Here is a 17,133-nt window from a genome sequence, read left to right as displayed (position 1 = left end):
ACTTCAAATTAAATATACACTATACATGCCTACAAACTGTGTACTGAGTGGGTGCAAATAAAGATGAGTCCAAGGCCAATGTCTTACCTTGTGCCAACCTTTCAAGGGCCATTTCCTCTTTTTCAGCAAAAATCCTTTCTGAATGGCTGGCTCCTGGGTGTAGCTCATCTCTCCTCTCAGCCCTTCCACCACTTCCCAGCTGTCCTGTTCCAATAAAACAGTCGTGCTAAATGGCTACCTTCAAAACCAGTAACAACATTTAGAAGCTACTTTATCCTATTGGTAAATCCATCCGAGATGGTGAGATTGGCTGGGCTTGCTGGGGGGAAGAAGTTAAACTTTAATTTTCAAACAGGTCCTGGACCTCATGAATTTAATGCTATAATTTAATGGCATCAAATTTGATTTTTTTTTTTTTTCCCAAAAGCCCTCTCCTAGAAAGGAATATTTTTCTCTCTTTCATGCTGAAACACGGTTCACGGTAAAGCTTTTACTGGAAGTTCTATTTTTGTTCCCTTTTACATCATCACACAATTACTGCTTGCTCACCGCTAGACTTCAGTCTGAATTTTAACCAAAGGCTACAGCCATCAGGTGGGAATATAGGAAAATTGGCTTAAGTACTGGCTGAAAAGTAGGAGACTGAATGCAAGCTGGTAAACATGACAACTTGGTCAAAATAATGAGTCAGTTGCAAGGTAATTGTTTCAAATTCTAGCTATTTAAGTACTGGAAATCCCGAAGCATTAAAAAGGTGCTTTTGAAACAAGTATTTTCATCTTTTTTCAGAAATGTCTGCCACATCCTTCTTCCGTTTCAAAAACATTTGTTTGTAAAGCAATTATTGCTCTACTGAGCTGCTTGTAATTTTGAAGAGGTACAATGTTATTACATTGTTATTACAATGAATCCTCTGTTGTTGACTAGGTAGCGTCAACTCATTGACTGAGAAGGATTTAAAAAACACTAAAAATTCTGAAAATTTATTTTAAGTGTATGAAAATGCACAAATCATTGCAAAATTGCCCTAAGATAGGCCAAAGTTGGCAATATCCATTTTAGAGGCCAAGATAATGCATTTTTATCTTACTAATGGATTAATATACATGAAAAGCACAAATCTTAAAAGTACGACCTGATGAATTTATACATCTATACCATCAGTAACTACCATCCAGATCAGAGAGAAACATTTCCAACACATAATTAAGTTTTGACAAACATGTCCTTCCCCACCCCTCCAATGTTTTTGAGATATTACTGGCATATAACATATACAAGTTTAAAGTATACAATGGGATGATTTGATACCACTCCTCTCAGCACCTCCCCCCTTCACTACCCCGTTTTTGTGTGGTGATAACACTTAAGATCTACTTTCTTCACAATGTCCCAAGAATATAATAAGGCATATACTCACCATACTGTACATTAGATCCCCCAGAACTTACTTAACTTAGAGCTGGGTGATTGCACAATTTCACTAGCATTTCACCATTCCCACCCCTGCCCACTCCTAGGAGACACCATTCCACTCTCTCTTTCCTGGAGTTCAGTTTTTATAGATTCTGCATATAAATGACAACATACGGTATTTGTTTTTCTCTGATTTATTTCACTTTGCCTAATGCACTCGGTGTCCATCCATGTTGCTGCAAAAGACAGGATTTCCTTCTTTTTTATGGCTGGATGATATTCCCTTTTGTATGTGTATCACATTTTCTTTATCCATTCATCCACGGATGGACACTTAGGTTGTTTCCTTGTCTTGGCTACCGTGAATAAAGTTTCAATGAACGTGGGGTGCAGATATCTCTCCATGAGACAAACATGTCCTTTTCGCCAAGAGTTCATATTGACTAAAGTGCTCTTAGTCAAATGTCCAGACTACAGGTGAGGGTTACAGGTAGAGGCCAGAGGAATTGGGAGATGGACAGTAGTAAGTCTGGACCAGCACCAGGGAGCAGAAGCAATTTGATTCAAGCCACTGGAAACAGTCTAATGGAAGGGCATGGAACCAGAGGGGTCTGGGGTCTCCTGGCTCAGTTTCTGTGTTGTCCTCAAGTTCAATACCTGAGAAACACGTGGTATCGAGAATACCTCTCTACTTTAGCAACTGAACTCTATGACAATCCTGGCAGATCTGCCTTCTATCTGATTTTACCTTTACCTTTTTACCTTTACTGTGAATATAGTTAAAGGCACATTCTACACTTCTGAAATAGTAGTAGGATCCCAAGAGCTAGAGTGGTAAAAGGAAATTCTTCTATGGAAAAAAGCAAAACTTATATTTAGTTCTTAAATTGGAGGACTTTTTCAGAAAGGCAGCAACATCAAATGAGATTTCTTTATCACATCACCAATTATTCAGTCACTTAATTACACCCAGATGATACATGGAGAATGCGTATTATTAAGGAATGAGAAGCCACACGCACATGCACACACACTCATGACCTCTGTTCACATGTATTTCAGCTTATAAAGCCATTCCTCAAAATTTAACATGTCCTACCTGCCAAAATTTTAATGAATTCTTAAGGTCAAGTTTAAAAATTCCACCACCTCCAGGAAGCCTTCTTCAAAGGAGACTACTATTTCATCTCAGAAACTTCATCCACACTCCATCTTACCTTTCCAGTGGTTTACCACTTACTTTTATATGTGAGATTTTATCATTCCTCCTAGACAACAGACTCCTTGAGGGTGCAAAGCGTCTAGTTCACTTCTGATTTCCTCACAATGCTCAATCTGTTGTCCTGAATAGTATACATCTGATTGGCTAATCAATAAACTTGGTTTTAGAATAAGACTGCAAACCGATTTATGTCCTTGGAATATTTTAAGTCAGCATGCATTTGAAATGTGCCCAATATCTTTGGGCCAAATGGCTATTTACAGGTTAAATACAGCACATTCCGATCTGTGAAAGAGAGGATATGTGCCTGTTACCGTTGTTAAATTAAATGGAAATCAATGGCTCAAAAATCTTTGGGGAAGTACTCTCAGGGGATCAAGTCCTTTCCATTTGTTTAAAACACCCAAGCAGAAGGCAACATGTAGTGATAATACTAGACAATCGTGCATGTCTGCTCAAGACATTCAATTGTGCAGAATGCAAATGCCAGTGGGGATTAGATGTTAATTGCATACCTTACAAAACTGGGAAAAAAATGGAAGGAGATCATATCTATCGTTTAAAGAAAAACAAGAATTAAATTTCAAAAATGTTTCAAGGATTCATGTTAGAACTAGATCTCTCCTGAATTCTTGAGACCTAATACATTCCTGCCAATGAGCCAATGTGGAAGGCAGGGAATCAGACTGCATTTGCTAGCATTTAAAGGAAATAAGCCAGAAATGGCTTGCACTTATGCCAAACAACATATCGTCTTTTTTCCTCACTTTATTTTCTACCTGGGCTCAGAACTTAAAATGCTCACCAGGTTGGAAAAGCCAGATTTGACGTATTTAAGGAAGTGGAGACTCTGCTCGACTAAGGAAGAAAGCTCTGCAGCCAGCTCCTTTTCTGGGCTTGCCACCCAAATCCTCCCCTTCCAGCTTCCCTGTCTGCCACCATCCTTGAGTTACCCGGCTGAAACCTGAGAGCCAATGTTCTCCGTGGGGGCAGTCCTCTCCCTCGTGGGCTGCCAAGTGGTGGGGGTACTTCCAGTTGTTTCGGCTCCCCAGATCTAATGGATGGGATCCAGGGACGGTCAAAGTCCCACAGGGCCTCCATCTCAGACAATGAAAAAGTTGCCCCACTTCCCACTAAGTGCTAGTGGACTTTTTTGTAGGTGAAACCTGTTTATAATTTCTTGAGCACAGAATTTGACTCTGTTTCACATCTATACCAAAGTATTTCTGCAAGGTTTTTAGACCCTTTGACTTCTTAGTATTGCAACTACCGGGTAACTGAGGGGAGGCTCTATTTCCTTCTGTTTGGGACTTTAACAAGCATCACCCGCCATTCTGGAGAATCGTGTCACTGAAGGCCATGTCACTTGTGGTATCTGAGTTATTAGCACAACACACCTGTATGGGTCTGCATTGGTAGCTATCATGATTTACATATAAGTATATCTGACCACATCATTATATCTTCTGGTATGATCATATGTGGACATCTATATTTTAAAATAAATACTTTAATATTAACCACTTTCTCTGAGTTTTCCTTTATGTTACAGCAAATCATTACGGTGATACTTTCAAAATTATTATTCATTATGAATTAATAATGAATTTCATTTGAGGAGAGTAAAGGGTCACTAAAATATTGGTCACAATAAAAGGATATTGTTTTGCTGGGATTAAGGATCACTGCTGAACCTGACACAGATTCTGTGAGAAGAAATGTTATGCCCTCATGGTGCAGTGAAATCATTTGGAACTGAGAGGGCTTGATTAATTTTCTTATAAGTAAGTACTGTCGGTTTCACCCTCAAAATGTTTATCTTCTCTGTCCCTTCCTCTCTGTTCCCCAGCCACTATACAGACCCAAGTTCTCATCCAACCTGGTTTCCCAAGACTTTCCACTTCCATAATCATTTATGGGGCCCCATTATGCCTGATACTCCATGCAATATACAAATGAATATAATGCAATACTTGTCTGCATTTCCACTTTGGTGGTTTATTTATATTGTTCAAGCCTCCCAGAATCTTCTCTTGATCTTCTCCACCCATGCAAACCCTTCAAAATTTTAGTTCAGTTTCTGAAAGTTTCCTAAATTAGCCAACCCACATCAACTGTATATTACTGAAGTAGGGTATTATTTATTATCAATAATTATTATTGACATTATCAATATTATTATCAATACTATAAAGTAGTATTATTTATTATCAAATGACTTAGTGTCTTCTTAGTTCATGATATTTTTTCCCTACTTTTATCCTAGGACTTTGGTCTTTTCTCCTCAAAACAGTTATGGGGAAAACTCTACATTGCTTAGAACACCAGCAATGATCTATATATATATTTAAAATTTTTGCTATATATGTGATATTTATGATATATATATATATACACATATATATCTCTCAAATAAAATAATTCTCCCAGGTTTATTAGCTATTGGGCTTTCAACCAAGAAAATGGATAAGTTCTCAAACCAAGTAAATGGAGCTAGATAGATCGTTAACAAGGAAGTATTAAGTCGTACCCATACTTCTATACAGCCTGATATTTAAAACACAAAAGGATAGGGCCAGGAAATACTACCCAAGGGGGTCGACTAAAACAAGAACATATAAACAATAATAACATAAAATAATTGGAGAACAGTTTTTAGCTCCATAAAAGCAGGAATCTTTTCTGCCTTGCTCACTACTTAATAGGGCACAGTAGGTATGAATAAATATGTTGAACAAATACATGAAACAATAACTAAATGTATTAAGCATTAGGTATCTCCCAGGTTGTGTGCTAAACACTGTATTTACATTATGATACTTAATCCTTGCACTATCCTGTGAGGTTGGATTAGTATCCTTATTGTTGGAATGTGGAAACTTCTGGAAATTTTTGGAATGAGGAAGAGAGCATTAGATAACTTCCTTAACGTGATAAAGCCAGCAAATAGTAAAGCCACCTGACTTCAGAACCTCCATTGTTATTCATGCTGCTACATATTATAATATAACACATATTCTGCTATAATTTTAATATATAAAAACTGATGATGAACCGGAGTAAATGCCAAGCAGCAGCCAAGATCCTGAAGCAGTCTGAAGGAGTTAGGGAACACTGCCCTACGGGTAGAGACAAGCAAGGTCTGGGGTCCTGCTCAGAGCTACCATGTTTCCTATTCTGCAGTCCCACTGAACAAGGGCAGGAAATCAGCCTGTGCGTTTTAACACTGCCAACTCTTGGCTAGTTCGCTTTTTTGTATTTGGAATGTCTGCCCCATCTACTTCTCAACCTGCGAGTTCTTATTTGCCCCAAACCTTCTCCTTGAGGCACAAAGTCTCTCCCTCATCAGCACCTCCACAAACCTCACAAATGAGTCTCTCTGAGCCAGAACATGGTTGCATGAGACCAGGAACAAAGTCCTCTATGAAGTAATCTCACTACTGGGGACGTATGGGGCCTGAATAAAATACTCACTGAATGAACGAGTTTGAGGAGCCAAGGGGGTATGATAAGGGCCCAGCAGAGTCCTCAGGATGAGGGATTTTAATCAGGTGTGCTGGAACGGGGGTGAACTGGTACTCAGGACAGAAAAAAGCAAAGATGCTGGCTTCTCTGGGCTCAAGGGACCAGGCGTCCCAAAGGAGCTGTTTCTGTTCCACACACCTGGTGACCAGGAATTAGAACATGCACCTTGAGCCGAATGTCCTAGGATACAGGACAGGGTGGCCTTGGACTCCCGGGGAAGATCGAGGCCCTGCTGACTTAGCCCAGCACGGCTGGGCTGATGTCGTGTCCTGAGGCTGTTGGGCCGAAAGCCCACAATGAGTATCAGATGGAGAGAGAAATGTGACAGGGGCTGGGGAAAGTGGCTTCCTAAGGTCTTCGCTTCAGTTTAACTGAAGACAGTCTGGCACTGTCGTCCGGCATTAAATTCAGTCTGTTTTACTGAATGTCAAAAGAGTGCCAAATATAGAAAGCTGCTTTGTGGTTGGAAAGGCAACTAAGCATTTATCTGTGCTCATGAGCTGGCACAGTTCATTTCCATATTGCTGAGTGCACGAGTTGAAGCGTCCCCCCCCCGACCCCCCCGCCCGGCACAGCTGTTTCCACAGTGTACGTCTCCTCTGCGACTTTCAAATGCTGGATTCTCGGCGCTGTCCTTGCAGTGATGTCAGAAATAGAAAGTGACTTAAAACTTCCATTCTTCCTGCAGCTGAAGAGTGTTAGGGAAGAAGTTTTGTGGCTGCCTCTCCCTATCTGGCATGACTGGGGAGTGGGTTGCTCTAGACTATTTAATCGGCTTCTCAGGTTTTTAAAATTCACAAGGAAACAATACCCAGCATTAGATCACATGGAGCATAACTTAACAAGTTTAATGATTTTAAAGGCATTTCTGATTTTTTTAAAAGATGTTATTTATTTGTGAGAGAGAGAGAGCATGATGGGGGGTAGGGCACAGAGGGACAAGCAGAGCCCCCAGCTGAGCATGGAGCCCAATGCAGGGCTTGGTCCCAGGACATTGAGATCATGACCTGAAAGAATCCAGAAGTTTAACTAACTGAGCCACCCAGGAGCAATACTTACCACCAAGAGCACCCAAGGCAAATACTTGTCAATAGATTTCCAGTTACTATAAGGACAGCTTTAAATGATGCCAGACAGATTCCGTACTTGCATCCAATCACAGAGTTGTTAATTGTTACTTCTTGTCCAATTGTTTATTCCTCAACTAAAATTTCTGAGCACCAGCAGGCCTGAGAGCAATAACAATTGAAAGAACACATTAGGGGCTCCCGGGTGGCTCAGTCATTAAGCGTCTGCCTTTGGCTCAGGTCATGATCCCAGCATCGTGGGCTTGCTTCAGGCTCCCTGTTCAGGGAGGAAGCCTGCTTCTCCTTCTCCCACTCCCGCTTGTGTTCCCACTCTCGCTGTCTCTCTGTCAAATACATAAATAAAATCTTAAAAAAAGAAGAAGAAGAAGAACAAATTCGTTGGGGGCATGGTGTGTGTGATCTAATGCAGTGCTTCTCAATCTGTAACATACATGCTGATTACTGAAGATCTTGTCAGAACGCAGATGTCAGTCGAGCAGCTCTGGGGCGAGGTCTGCGCTTTGGCACCTTCCCAGGTGCGGCCACTGCTGCTGGACCACAGGCCCACTTAGAGCAGCCACACTCTAGGAGACCAGGCTGTCTTGAAGAACTGGGTTTTACTTGATAGGCTCTGAAAGGCAAACCAGGACTAATGGGTAAGAATTATATGGCCCTGGATCCCAGTGCTGATGAAGGACCGATCACCCGATTATTTAATAATTAACGCTATGAACAATAACAAAAACAACATGGGCCCCTCTATGGCCAGTTTCCTCATCACTGGAGAGCTCCATCGGAAGCTAGCAGATGGGGATTCCGAGACCAGGAAGGTGCTCAGGATAAATGAGCCACAAAATCCCTTCCAAATCTTATTTCACAAATTCGTATCATAGAAAATGGGCACGAAGTCTCTGTTATGCAGGATGAGTAAGTTCTAGAAATCACCTGTACAACATTATGCCAAAAGTTACCAATACTGTATTGTGAATGTAAAAGCTTGTTAAAAGAGGGTATCTCTGGGGTGCCTGGGTGGTTCGGTGGGTTAACCGTCTGCCTTTGGCACAGGTCATGATCCTGGTGACCTGTGATCAGCCCTGTGGCAGGCTTCCTGCTCAGCAGTGGGCCTGCTTCTCTCTTTCCACCCCTACCCCCCTGCTTGTGCTCTCCCTCTCTCTCTTTCAAATGAATAAAGTCTTTAAAAAAAATAAAAAATAAAATAAAATATTGGCTGATAAAGTCTCCTAAAAGCGAACCAAAAAACCAATAGCATTAGCTTCTATCTAGTAACCTCAGGTACAGTCTCTGATGTAAGGATCTAAGTGAGAAGACTGAAGAAAAAAGGAAGGCTGAGCAGGGAAGAGCCCACCCAGACTGGCTACATGGGGCCTAGAGTCATGACCTGCCAAGGGCCATATCTTTCCTCTCCCTTCCCACCCAGACACACAGCTCCCCCACCCATGCCTAGGCAGGGAGGCAAACATCCAGAGGCCTTAGTCCTCAAAAAGTACTAAGTCTTAATTCCTGGGGTTGTCACAGACCAAAACACTAGTGCCTTAATGACTTGGAGAATGGGAGAGTATGCGCTCAGTCTTGGGGGTGAGTGCTTGCACGGGATGTCAGGGAGAGAAAAGGAGGGTCACTGGCCGCAGACACCGACAAGGAGGAGAAAAAAGCCAGGGCTGTGTCAGCTCCGTTGCTAATTCCACCTGAGATCCAAATAAGAGAAAAATGTTTTCCAATTGTGTTAACCACAGATGGGTTTATAATTAAAGTAGTATTAATAAAAATAAACTTTAGTGTACATATAATGATGATTTCAACCCTATTGAGCACTCAGCAGTTATGGCTGTAATGACATCTGTACTTTTTTAAGGATCTTCGAATATATTTGTGGGTTATGAATTTTGCTAAAAATCCCCCTAAAGGTACACAAGCCCTTCAAGGCTGTGAACAGCATCTTTCATGCACTCTGTTCTCTGTGATGCTCTTCTCTGGCAAGAGGGCCTCTCGAGAGCTGCACCTACTGTTAAAGATGGAGACACCAAACCTACAAATGTCACTGGGCTCAGGCTGTGCAGCCCATCATCTACAACTGCTTGATGGTCTGTGTGTCTCCAATGACTGTAATGAAGGTGCACAGAGTCTGGCCAACAGCACCCACTGTGAAGTGGCGGCCCCATTTGTGGTCTGCAGATGGCACACAGAACCTCTCTGCCCAACGCCCACTCTGACAAGATCACCCACGAGGATACTAGAGGCCACCCAAGACCACCTGCTGCCCTGCCAGTCCGGCTCCTTGCCGCCGGGCACTGCTCTCCCCACAGCACAATCAGTCTGTCTCACGTTCCCGCGCTTGACAGGCGCGTGTGTTAGCCAGTGAGGACAGGGTAACTCTGCGCTCAAGAGACTCAAGAGTCTCTTCCAGGTTTATTTAGTTTTCTGGGTACAGAAGGAATGATTAGCTTTCCCTTGCAGAGTCATGGAGTCATTCTTTTAAACCTCAGAGTTTGTAAGAGAATGTGAAGTCATCTCCCCGGCTCCTTCCATTGAGAGATGAGGAAGCTATGAGAAATAATTTGTGTAGGACCACGAAGATGAGTGAAGGACTTCTGAGGACTCCGACCTAGTGCCCTTCCCACTACCTTTTCTAAGAATTCCCTCACTGTCACAGGGGCAGTTAGTCTCATGGAAGAGCCCCCAGGCTCACTCTCCACACAGGGGCAGGTGCATGTGATATAAGAGAAATTCTCCCATGCAGACTCTTCTGTAAAGGGAACTCAGTCAGAGGCACAAAGTGGGGACATTCTCTTGCACTCTTTGTTGTATACCTTCCAGCACCATTTTAATATTTTACTTTACTACCTTTTCATTAAAAAAAAAAAAATCATACTGTAGGGATGCCTGGGTGGCTTAGTTGGTGAAGCATCTGCTTTCGGCTCAGGTCATGATCCAGGGATCCTAGGATCAAACCCCTCACCCAGATTCCCTGCTCAGCGGGGAGACTTCTCCCTTTGCCTACCACTTCTCCTACTTGTGCTCTCTCTCTTTGACAAATAAATAAAATCTTAAAAAAAAAAATCATACTGTCTTTGGCATATCATAGAGTTCTGCCCTTCAGTGTCTGAGCCTAGAGAGAACCGCAGACTCTTTGTGTTCAGACATCACACATCTGCTCTCCAATTACAGGGCACACAACTCCTGAAGAAAACCCTCTTCATTGCTGGATGGTGCTAGCTGATAACGGTGTTCTCTCTGGTGAGGGTGCTCAAAACTGTGTTTTTTTTTTTTTCCCCCAGAGCTAATTGAAAATTGCAATCAAAGTAGAGACACATTCTGGCTAACTGATGTACATATAATTAGAATCATAGGAGTAGGTACCAGAATAGGCTCTAAGACCATTTCTGCATTATTCTCGTCCCTATATCCTGTCTCTGATCCAAATCATCAGCGATTTCCTCCTCAGTCTGTACAAGAATAACGTTCTCATAATGAGAACCCAGTGACTGGATAACATCCCGGGGAGCCTTGCGAATCGAAGAAGGAATGACTTATGTGTTACAGAAGTTAGAGTCTGGTTCGTAACTGGCCTTCCATTTAATAAGGCAGGCTCTACCCAGAGGTCTGAGGCTTAGCACCAGATACTGGAGATGGAAAGATGGAAAACCCAGGGCTGGCTTCTAAGAAGTTAGCATATATTAAAAATAAAGAGATACGAGGCTGAAGACTGGAAAATGCTGAATGGGAGATTCAAAAGAAAGTGCTACCAGAGTTCTCAAGCAAAATTCCATGAGCTAGACCCACCTCAGGAAGAAGCCTTGAGCTGGGACTCAAAGGAATATGGACACGGGGGTCAACGGCTCAGCAGAACCACAGCGGCTCTGGAGGCTCTTAGGGAGAATGTGTTTGTATCAGCTAAGGTTGCTGTAACAGAACACCACAGACTTGGTAGAGGCTGGGAAGTCCAAGATCAAGGTGCTGTGAGATTTGGTTCCCAGTGAGATTCTGCTTCCTGGTGTGTAGACAGCTGCCTTCCTGCCTTGTGCTCCCATGGCCTTTTGGTGTATGAGAGTGAGAGCTGGTGTCCTTCCCCTTCTTATAAGGGTACTAATTCCATCTTGAAGGCACCAGCCCTCGGGACCTCATCTAAACCTAATTACCTCCTGCAGGCCTGCCTCTAAATACCAGTAGGAGGGTTAGGGCTGCAACATGTGAAAGGGGGTGGGGTCGGGGACGAAAACATTCAGTCCACTGAAAGCATTACTCCTCTCTTCCAGTTCCCAGTGGCTACTGGCATCCTTGGTTTGGAGCCACATCGCTCCAACCTCTGCCTCTGCCTTCATATCCATGTCTGTATTCTCCCCTGTGTGCTTCTTATGAGGACACCAGTCACTGAGTTTAGGATTGAACCTATAGTCCAGGATGATCTCTTCATCTCAAGATCCTTAAATTAATTATATCTGTAAAGATCCACTTTCCAAATAAGTTCCAAGGACTAGGCTGTGGATGTAACATTTGGGAGGTGGGGACACCATTCCCCCACAAAAGGAACCAGGAAGCCAGAGATGCGCCAGGGATGGGCCCGCTCTGACATGGGACAGACAGAAGGTGACTTTAGTTGGGAGACAGGCTTGTGTACAGATGTGAAGGGAGACACAGCTGCTCTTGAAGGCAGGCCAGCATGTAGAGGACTTAGGGAGGCTGTCAGATTATTCTAGAGAAGGCTTCTGTTTTGCCACCATCCTACTTCTTATACTGTCATTTCTGGGCCTTCAGCATTTTAATATCAGCATAGCACCAAAGCTGATTTAGACTCTCCCTCCCTAGGAAAGAACTGTTGAGTAGGTTCAGTTTATATTTGCATGTATAGCTTCTAGAGGAAAATTCCAGTAACTGCATAGCCAGTAAGCTGTGCTTTCAAGAAAAGCTTTGGGGTCACTGTTCTGCTTTCATATATACTGCACTATGGCTGATACCAACTGTAAAGAAATAAATTGAATTCTTAAAGCACCGCATGTAGTCTCTCTCATAGCAGTATTTCTTTTTTTCTTTTTTTAAAGATACTATTTATTTGTTAGAGAGGCAGAGAGAACACAAGCACGGAGAGCGGAAAAAGGAGAGAGAGAGAAGCAGGCTTCCTGCTTAGCAAGAAGCCCTATGCAGGACTTGATCCCAGGACCCTGAGATCATGACCCAAGCGGAAGGCAGACACTTAACCAACTGAGCCACCCAAGCACCCCCCAAGATAGTATTTCTAAATCCCACTGGAATATAGTTTCTGTGCTTGTCATCCTGCAACTGCACAACAGGCTAAACAGTCTAGCAACTTCCAGAAGTGTTTAAGGAGCTCAATTTCTCCTCTTTTTCACAGTGTGGAATGTAGCTGACAGTCTATCATTTGTGGACGTGGAGAGTAACAAAGATGCCCTGACAACTCAAATATGTCATTTTAGCTGAAGTCTTCACCTCTTCTACCAAACATTTGTTTGCTTTTTTCTTTCCAAGACAGAGTGGGGACACGTTGAGAACTCAGCCTTGTATTTTTGCCCTTCCTCTTTTCAGTGTGACCTGCTTAGGTATGACCAAAAGGTAGGCAATATGAATAAATAAAAGGGCCAGTAAGTGAGAATCTGGAAAGCTAACATAGAAACATATAACTAATTATTTTGCTCTGTTGGGTCCACCAGGAAACAAAAAACAAAAACAAAACAGAACAGCAGCTCCAGAGAGACCTCAGGGATCCTAAGACCATTTCTGCATTATTCTCGTCCCTACATCCACAAAGGTATTTCCCTATGGAGGGTTTGTTTCAATAACAATCTTTTGTGCCTAAGGCACGTGGGACTTGAATGAATGTCTAAAGCAGCTTTCTAGTACCTAACGAAATCCAAAATCTGGTGTTCTCCCAATAGCTGGTTGCCTGGTCCCCTACCACTTAGAATCTGTGTGACTCAAAACAAGTCAGTTAATATTTCTGAGCCATATTTTCTTTCTAAAGTGTAGAAAATAATACAAACCTCCCTCGGTTGTTTTGAGATTCCAAGGGATAGTATGAAAGGATACATGAGCTATAAAAATGTTAACAGACACTTGTTAATTTCTGGTGTCCCTCACTAACACTTCCTTTCAGACCAGCCCAGACAGAAGCAGCCCAGCCATGTGACTGCTGTGCCACCCAGCTGGCCACTGAAAGGAGGAAGTGGGGAAGCAGTCACCATAAGGTGTTGCGTGAGGGCTCTTGGGACTCCTGCTTCTGGAAGGTCAATGGTTTATGCATCCGACACTTACACAGAATCTACTGCCTGCAGCCTTTTGTGTAATTTGCACAGCCTTACCAGAAACCAAGGCAAAGAGAGTTTAAAAACTTGTGCAAAGTTAAACTGTTTATAAACAGTCAGAGGTTATAATTCGGGCCCTCCAATTCCCAAGGGAGTTCATGCTTGTCGCCTGTCATCTTTTGTGACCATCACAGCATAATGACTGATACAATCACGACATTCTGAAGTCTCTCCTCCTTGACTGGTTGGTCTTCCTTGTGGTGCTTATACAGCTCCTACTTTAAAAAGGCAGATGTTAAATCTCAGTGTCTCTAAAGATATGATTACATGAAAGAAGTAAGTAGGACGAAGCATGTTCAATACCCGAGGACTACGCAAGTTCGATAAACACCGGAGCACTAGAGCTTTCATTCACTTTTCACTCCATGGCACATTCTCTCCCACTCAGCCTCAAGTCTTACGGGTTCTGGCACCAAACCCAGACAGCCTGGGCTCCCGGAAGTACAACATAATCTAATAGCCTGCATAAAAACACCCTCATCAGGTGACCCTGGGAGAGCTCAAACATCATCTCAGATTAGCCCAGGGCCAGGCGGGTGACCAGAGCAAACTGCATAATTGTATGGAGACTTACCTAGCAATGGCTCTCTCTCTCTCTATTTCAAATCCCCTACAACCAAGAGTAAAACACTTGCCAATTATTTTGAAAGGATTCACTCCCTGACTCCTAACTTACTATCTAGCAAATACTAACAACACATTAGGATTAGGAAAGAAAGGAAGCGTGCTCTCCTAACAAAGCGGTCTCCCTCACAGTGTCAATTTTTTTTTTTTAAGATTTTATTTACTTTACAGAGAGAACACAGTGAGAGAGGGAACACAAGCAGGAGCAGTGGAAGAGGGTGAAGTAAGCTTCCCGCCAAGCAGGGAGCCCGATACGGGACCTGATCCCATGACCCTGGGATCATGACCTGACCTGAGCTTAATGACTGAGGCACCCAGGCACCCCACTGTGCCGATTTCTTAACTTTAGTGGTCTGTTCAGCTGTCCTGCCCTTGGTAGCGTCATATATCCCTGCCCAGGGTCTTTTAATGATAGCTTCTTAATAGATGTTGCCTAAAGCATGGGCATACCGGACTGTTTCAGTAAAGACAAAACTTACTCATCTTTATCTAGCACAGTCTGGTTTCTGAAATGTGTTACTTTGAAAGTTCTAGGAAAGAAATGTAAGGGGGCAGTGGAAAGAAGGCGAGAGGAAATTACTCATATTTTACAAGTTCAGAAATAGCAATTCTTTCTCCCACTTAGGTATCCCTTAACCTACTTAATATATCCACAGAGCTTTCTGAATAATTATCTCTCAACCTAGCAACGGCATGCTTATTCATTCATTGATCCACACTTACCTAATGTCTGCCATGTGCTACCCTAGGTTCTTCATATTTATTATTTCACTTAGCTCTCCAAAGTAAGCACAATGATCCCAATTTCACAGCTGAAGAACTGAGACTCAGAGGTTTTAGGTAATGCGGCAAGGTCAGCCAGCGAGCAAAAAAGCAGAGCCCATGTGAATACAGGTCAGTTGCAACAAGACACCTTGACGTCTGTTCCATACTTTAGAACAGGGTGTTGGTTCAGAGACCACGGGTACAGAAAGCAATTAGGAATGTCATCATTTGCCAGAAGAAACTCAATGGAGAGGCCTTTGTTCATTTTTGAAGACCCTCGCAATACACCCCTGGAAGGAGGGAGCTCGGAAATTTGTGGGCATTTTGCTCCCACCCCGCTATGCCCACCTGGCCATATTGTTCTAACGTATGGATTCTTGCTGTTGGCATTCAGTAAATTTGTCCAATAATTTGCATCTGCCATGTGCAAAGCCCTGTGCTAGGTACTATGAGGACTAAAAAGATGTGTGAATAGAAACTCAGGATTCTGAGACGTATACACTCTTTTGACCAATGAATCAATCAAAAGAGGGTTAGCCACGTGAGCAGAGGAAAGGGCAATGTTTAGCTTGGCATTAGTCAAACTCAAGGTTCCCAAATGGAACATGTGAAGGCCTATCTCAAATCCTGTCTGGGGCCTGGTAGAATCAGGGTGCCCTCTTTCTCTGCTCCTCTTCTATGAGAATGAGCTCTAACCAGCCTTTCACACCTACCTCTCCCACTAGACAATGGCACCAGTGACCTCCACAACCAATGGTCATTTCCCAGATTCAATTAATTGGAACTACCAACAGCATTCATTAAAAGTAAATGAATTAAAGTGTTGCAATTCAACACAGACTTGCACTTACCTTGGAAATGATATGCAGGGAGTACATATTATTTTTATAAGTTACTTTAACAATATTACAGTGATGGGGTGCCTGGGTGGCTCAGTGGGTTGAGCTTCTGCCTTCGGCTCAGGTCACGATTTCAGGGTCCTGGGATTGAGCCCCATATGAGGCTCTCTGCTCAGCAGGGAGCCTGCTTCCCCCTCTCTGTCTGCCTGCCTCTCTGCCTACTTGTGATCTCTGTCAAATAAATAAATAAAATCTTTTTAAAAAATTAGAGTGATAAATGAAGATTCTTTTCCAGAAAAACCACAAAATTCAAAAGGGAAGAACAGTTTCATATGACTCAATCTAGCTAGAGGGGTAGCTGAAGCAAAGCCTGTAACAGGTAGGGACACTAAAGCAAAGACGGACCTAGCACACTACAAAAAATAGGGTATGAGTAACACAGTCAGAAGGGACTGACCGCCTGTTCCTTGGGTAAGCTGGTTCCTTTAACTGGGGATTTTCTCAGGGAGAAGAGGTTCCCGTCCTCCAGACAAAGGCACTATACCAGAAGGATGTTCTGCTTTTCTTCAAAGAGATTCATCTCTTCCGCAGACTGTCAGGTTTCCTAACACAAGACCATTTCCCTTCTGGCTCGGGAACGGGCCTCAGTTCAAAGGGAGCTGATCTGTAATTGTGAGAACTTCATAAATGGACAGAGGATCTTCCTCCAAAGAGTTTTAACTCTTTTAGCCAGTAAAAACATTCCATTTTTTCTCGTAACAACCCTGGAGAGGGAGGAGGGGAGTTTTGTCTCCATTTCATGGATCAAGAACTGAGGCAAACTTCACTTGCCTAAAGTTCTTGCAACAGCATAATATAAAGCTCTAGCAGAGAGGGCTTGATCTCAACCCTCCAATATCGCTAATGGGCGACAAATGCGACACCTGTGCTGCCATTCACCCTGCCTATGTCCGCGGGCTGGAGCTGAGAACATGGGGTTCTTTCCTACGACAGTCAGACTCAACCACAGAATCCTCCCCAACACAAAGCTCTAAGCAGCTGCTCCCAACAGATAGGTGCTGGCACGGAAGTGGAAAAATCACTTATACCCATGAGAGCACAAGGCCCAACAGAACAGGAAAGGGGTGAGGATTCACCAACTGGTTTCACTTGTTTTAGGTACGGATCAGGCCAGATATTGAAGATTGCAAATGCAGCCCAGACATTAAATATCCTATTACCGTCTTCTCAAAAAGCATTTTGGGGGCACCTGCGTGGCTTAGTCAGTTAAGCGTCCTACTCTTGATTTCGCCTCACATCATGATCTCAATGTCGTGAGATCAAGGCCATGTGTCCGGCTC

At 43.1% G+C, this 17,133-nt stretch overlaps 1 protein-coding gene across 5 annotated transcripts in view; it reads right to left on the bottom strand.

Annotated features, from left to right (window-relative positions):
* Positions 1–17,133, bottom strand: part of OSBPL3 (oxysterol binding protein like 3) — a 176,261-nt gene that overhangs the window by 68,553 nt on the left and 90,575 nt on the right. For 4 of the 5 annotated variants that reach the window (XM_059396712.1, XM_059396713.1, XM_059396714.1 and 1 more), the window contains exon 3: positions 88–204. In XM_059396712.1, coding sequence (XP_059252695.1) covers positions 88–204 — 117 coding nt within the window. Of the gene's footprint in view, positions 1–87; positions 205–7,222; positions 7,393–17,133 lie in introns of all 5 variants that reach the window. The other variant, XM_059396715.1, reaches the window with a different exon arrangement.

The sequence above is a fragment of the Mustela nigripes genome, chromosome 4 (assembly GCF_022355385.1).
Source record: "Mustela nigripes isolate SB6536 chromosome 4, MUSNIG.SB6536, whole genome shotgun sequence".
Lineage (NCBI taxonomy): Eukaryota > Metazoa > Chordata > Mammalia > Carnivora > Mustelidae > Mustela > Mustela nigripes.
Note: the sequence above shows the minus strand (reverse complement) of the source record. Positions and strands in the feature narration are given on the sequence as shown.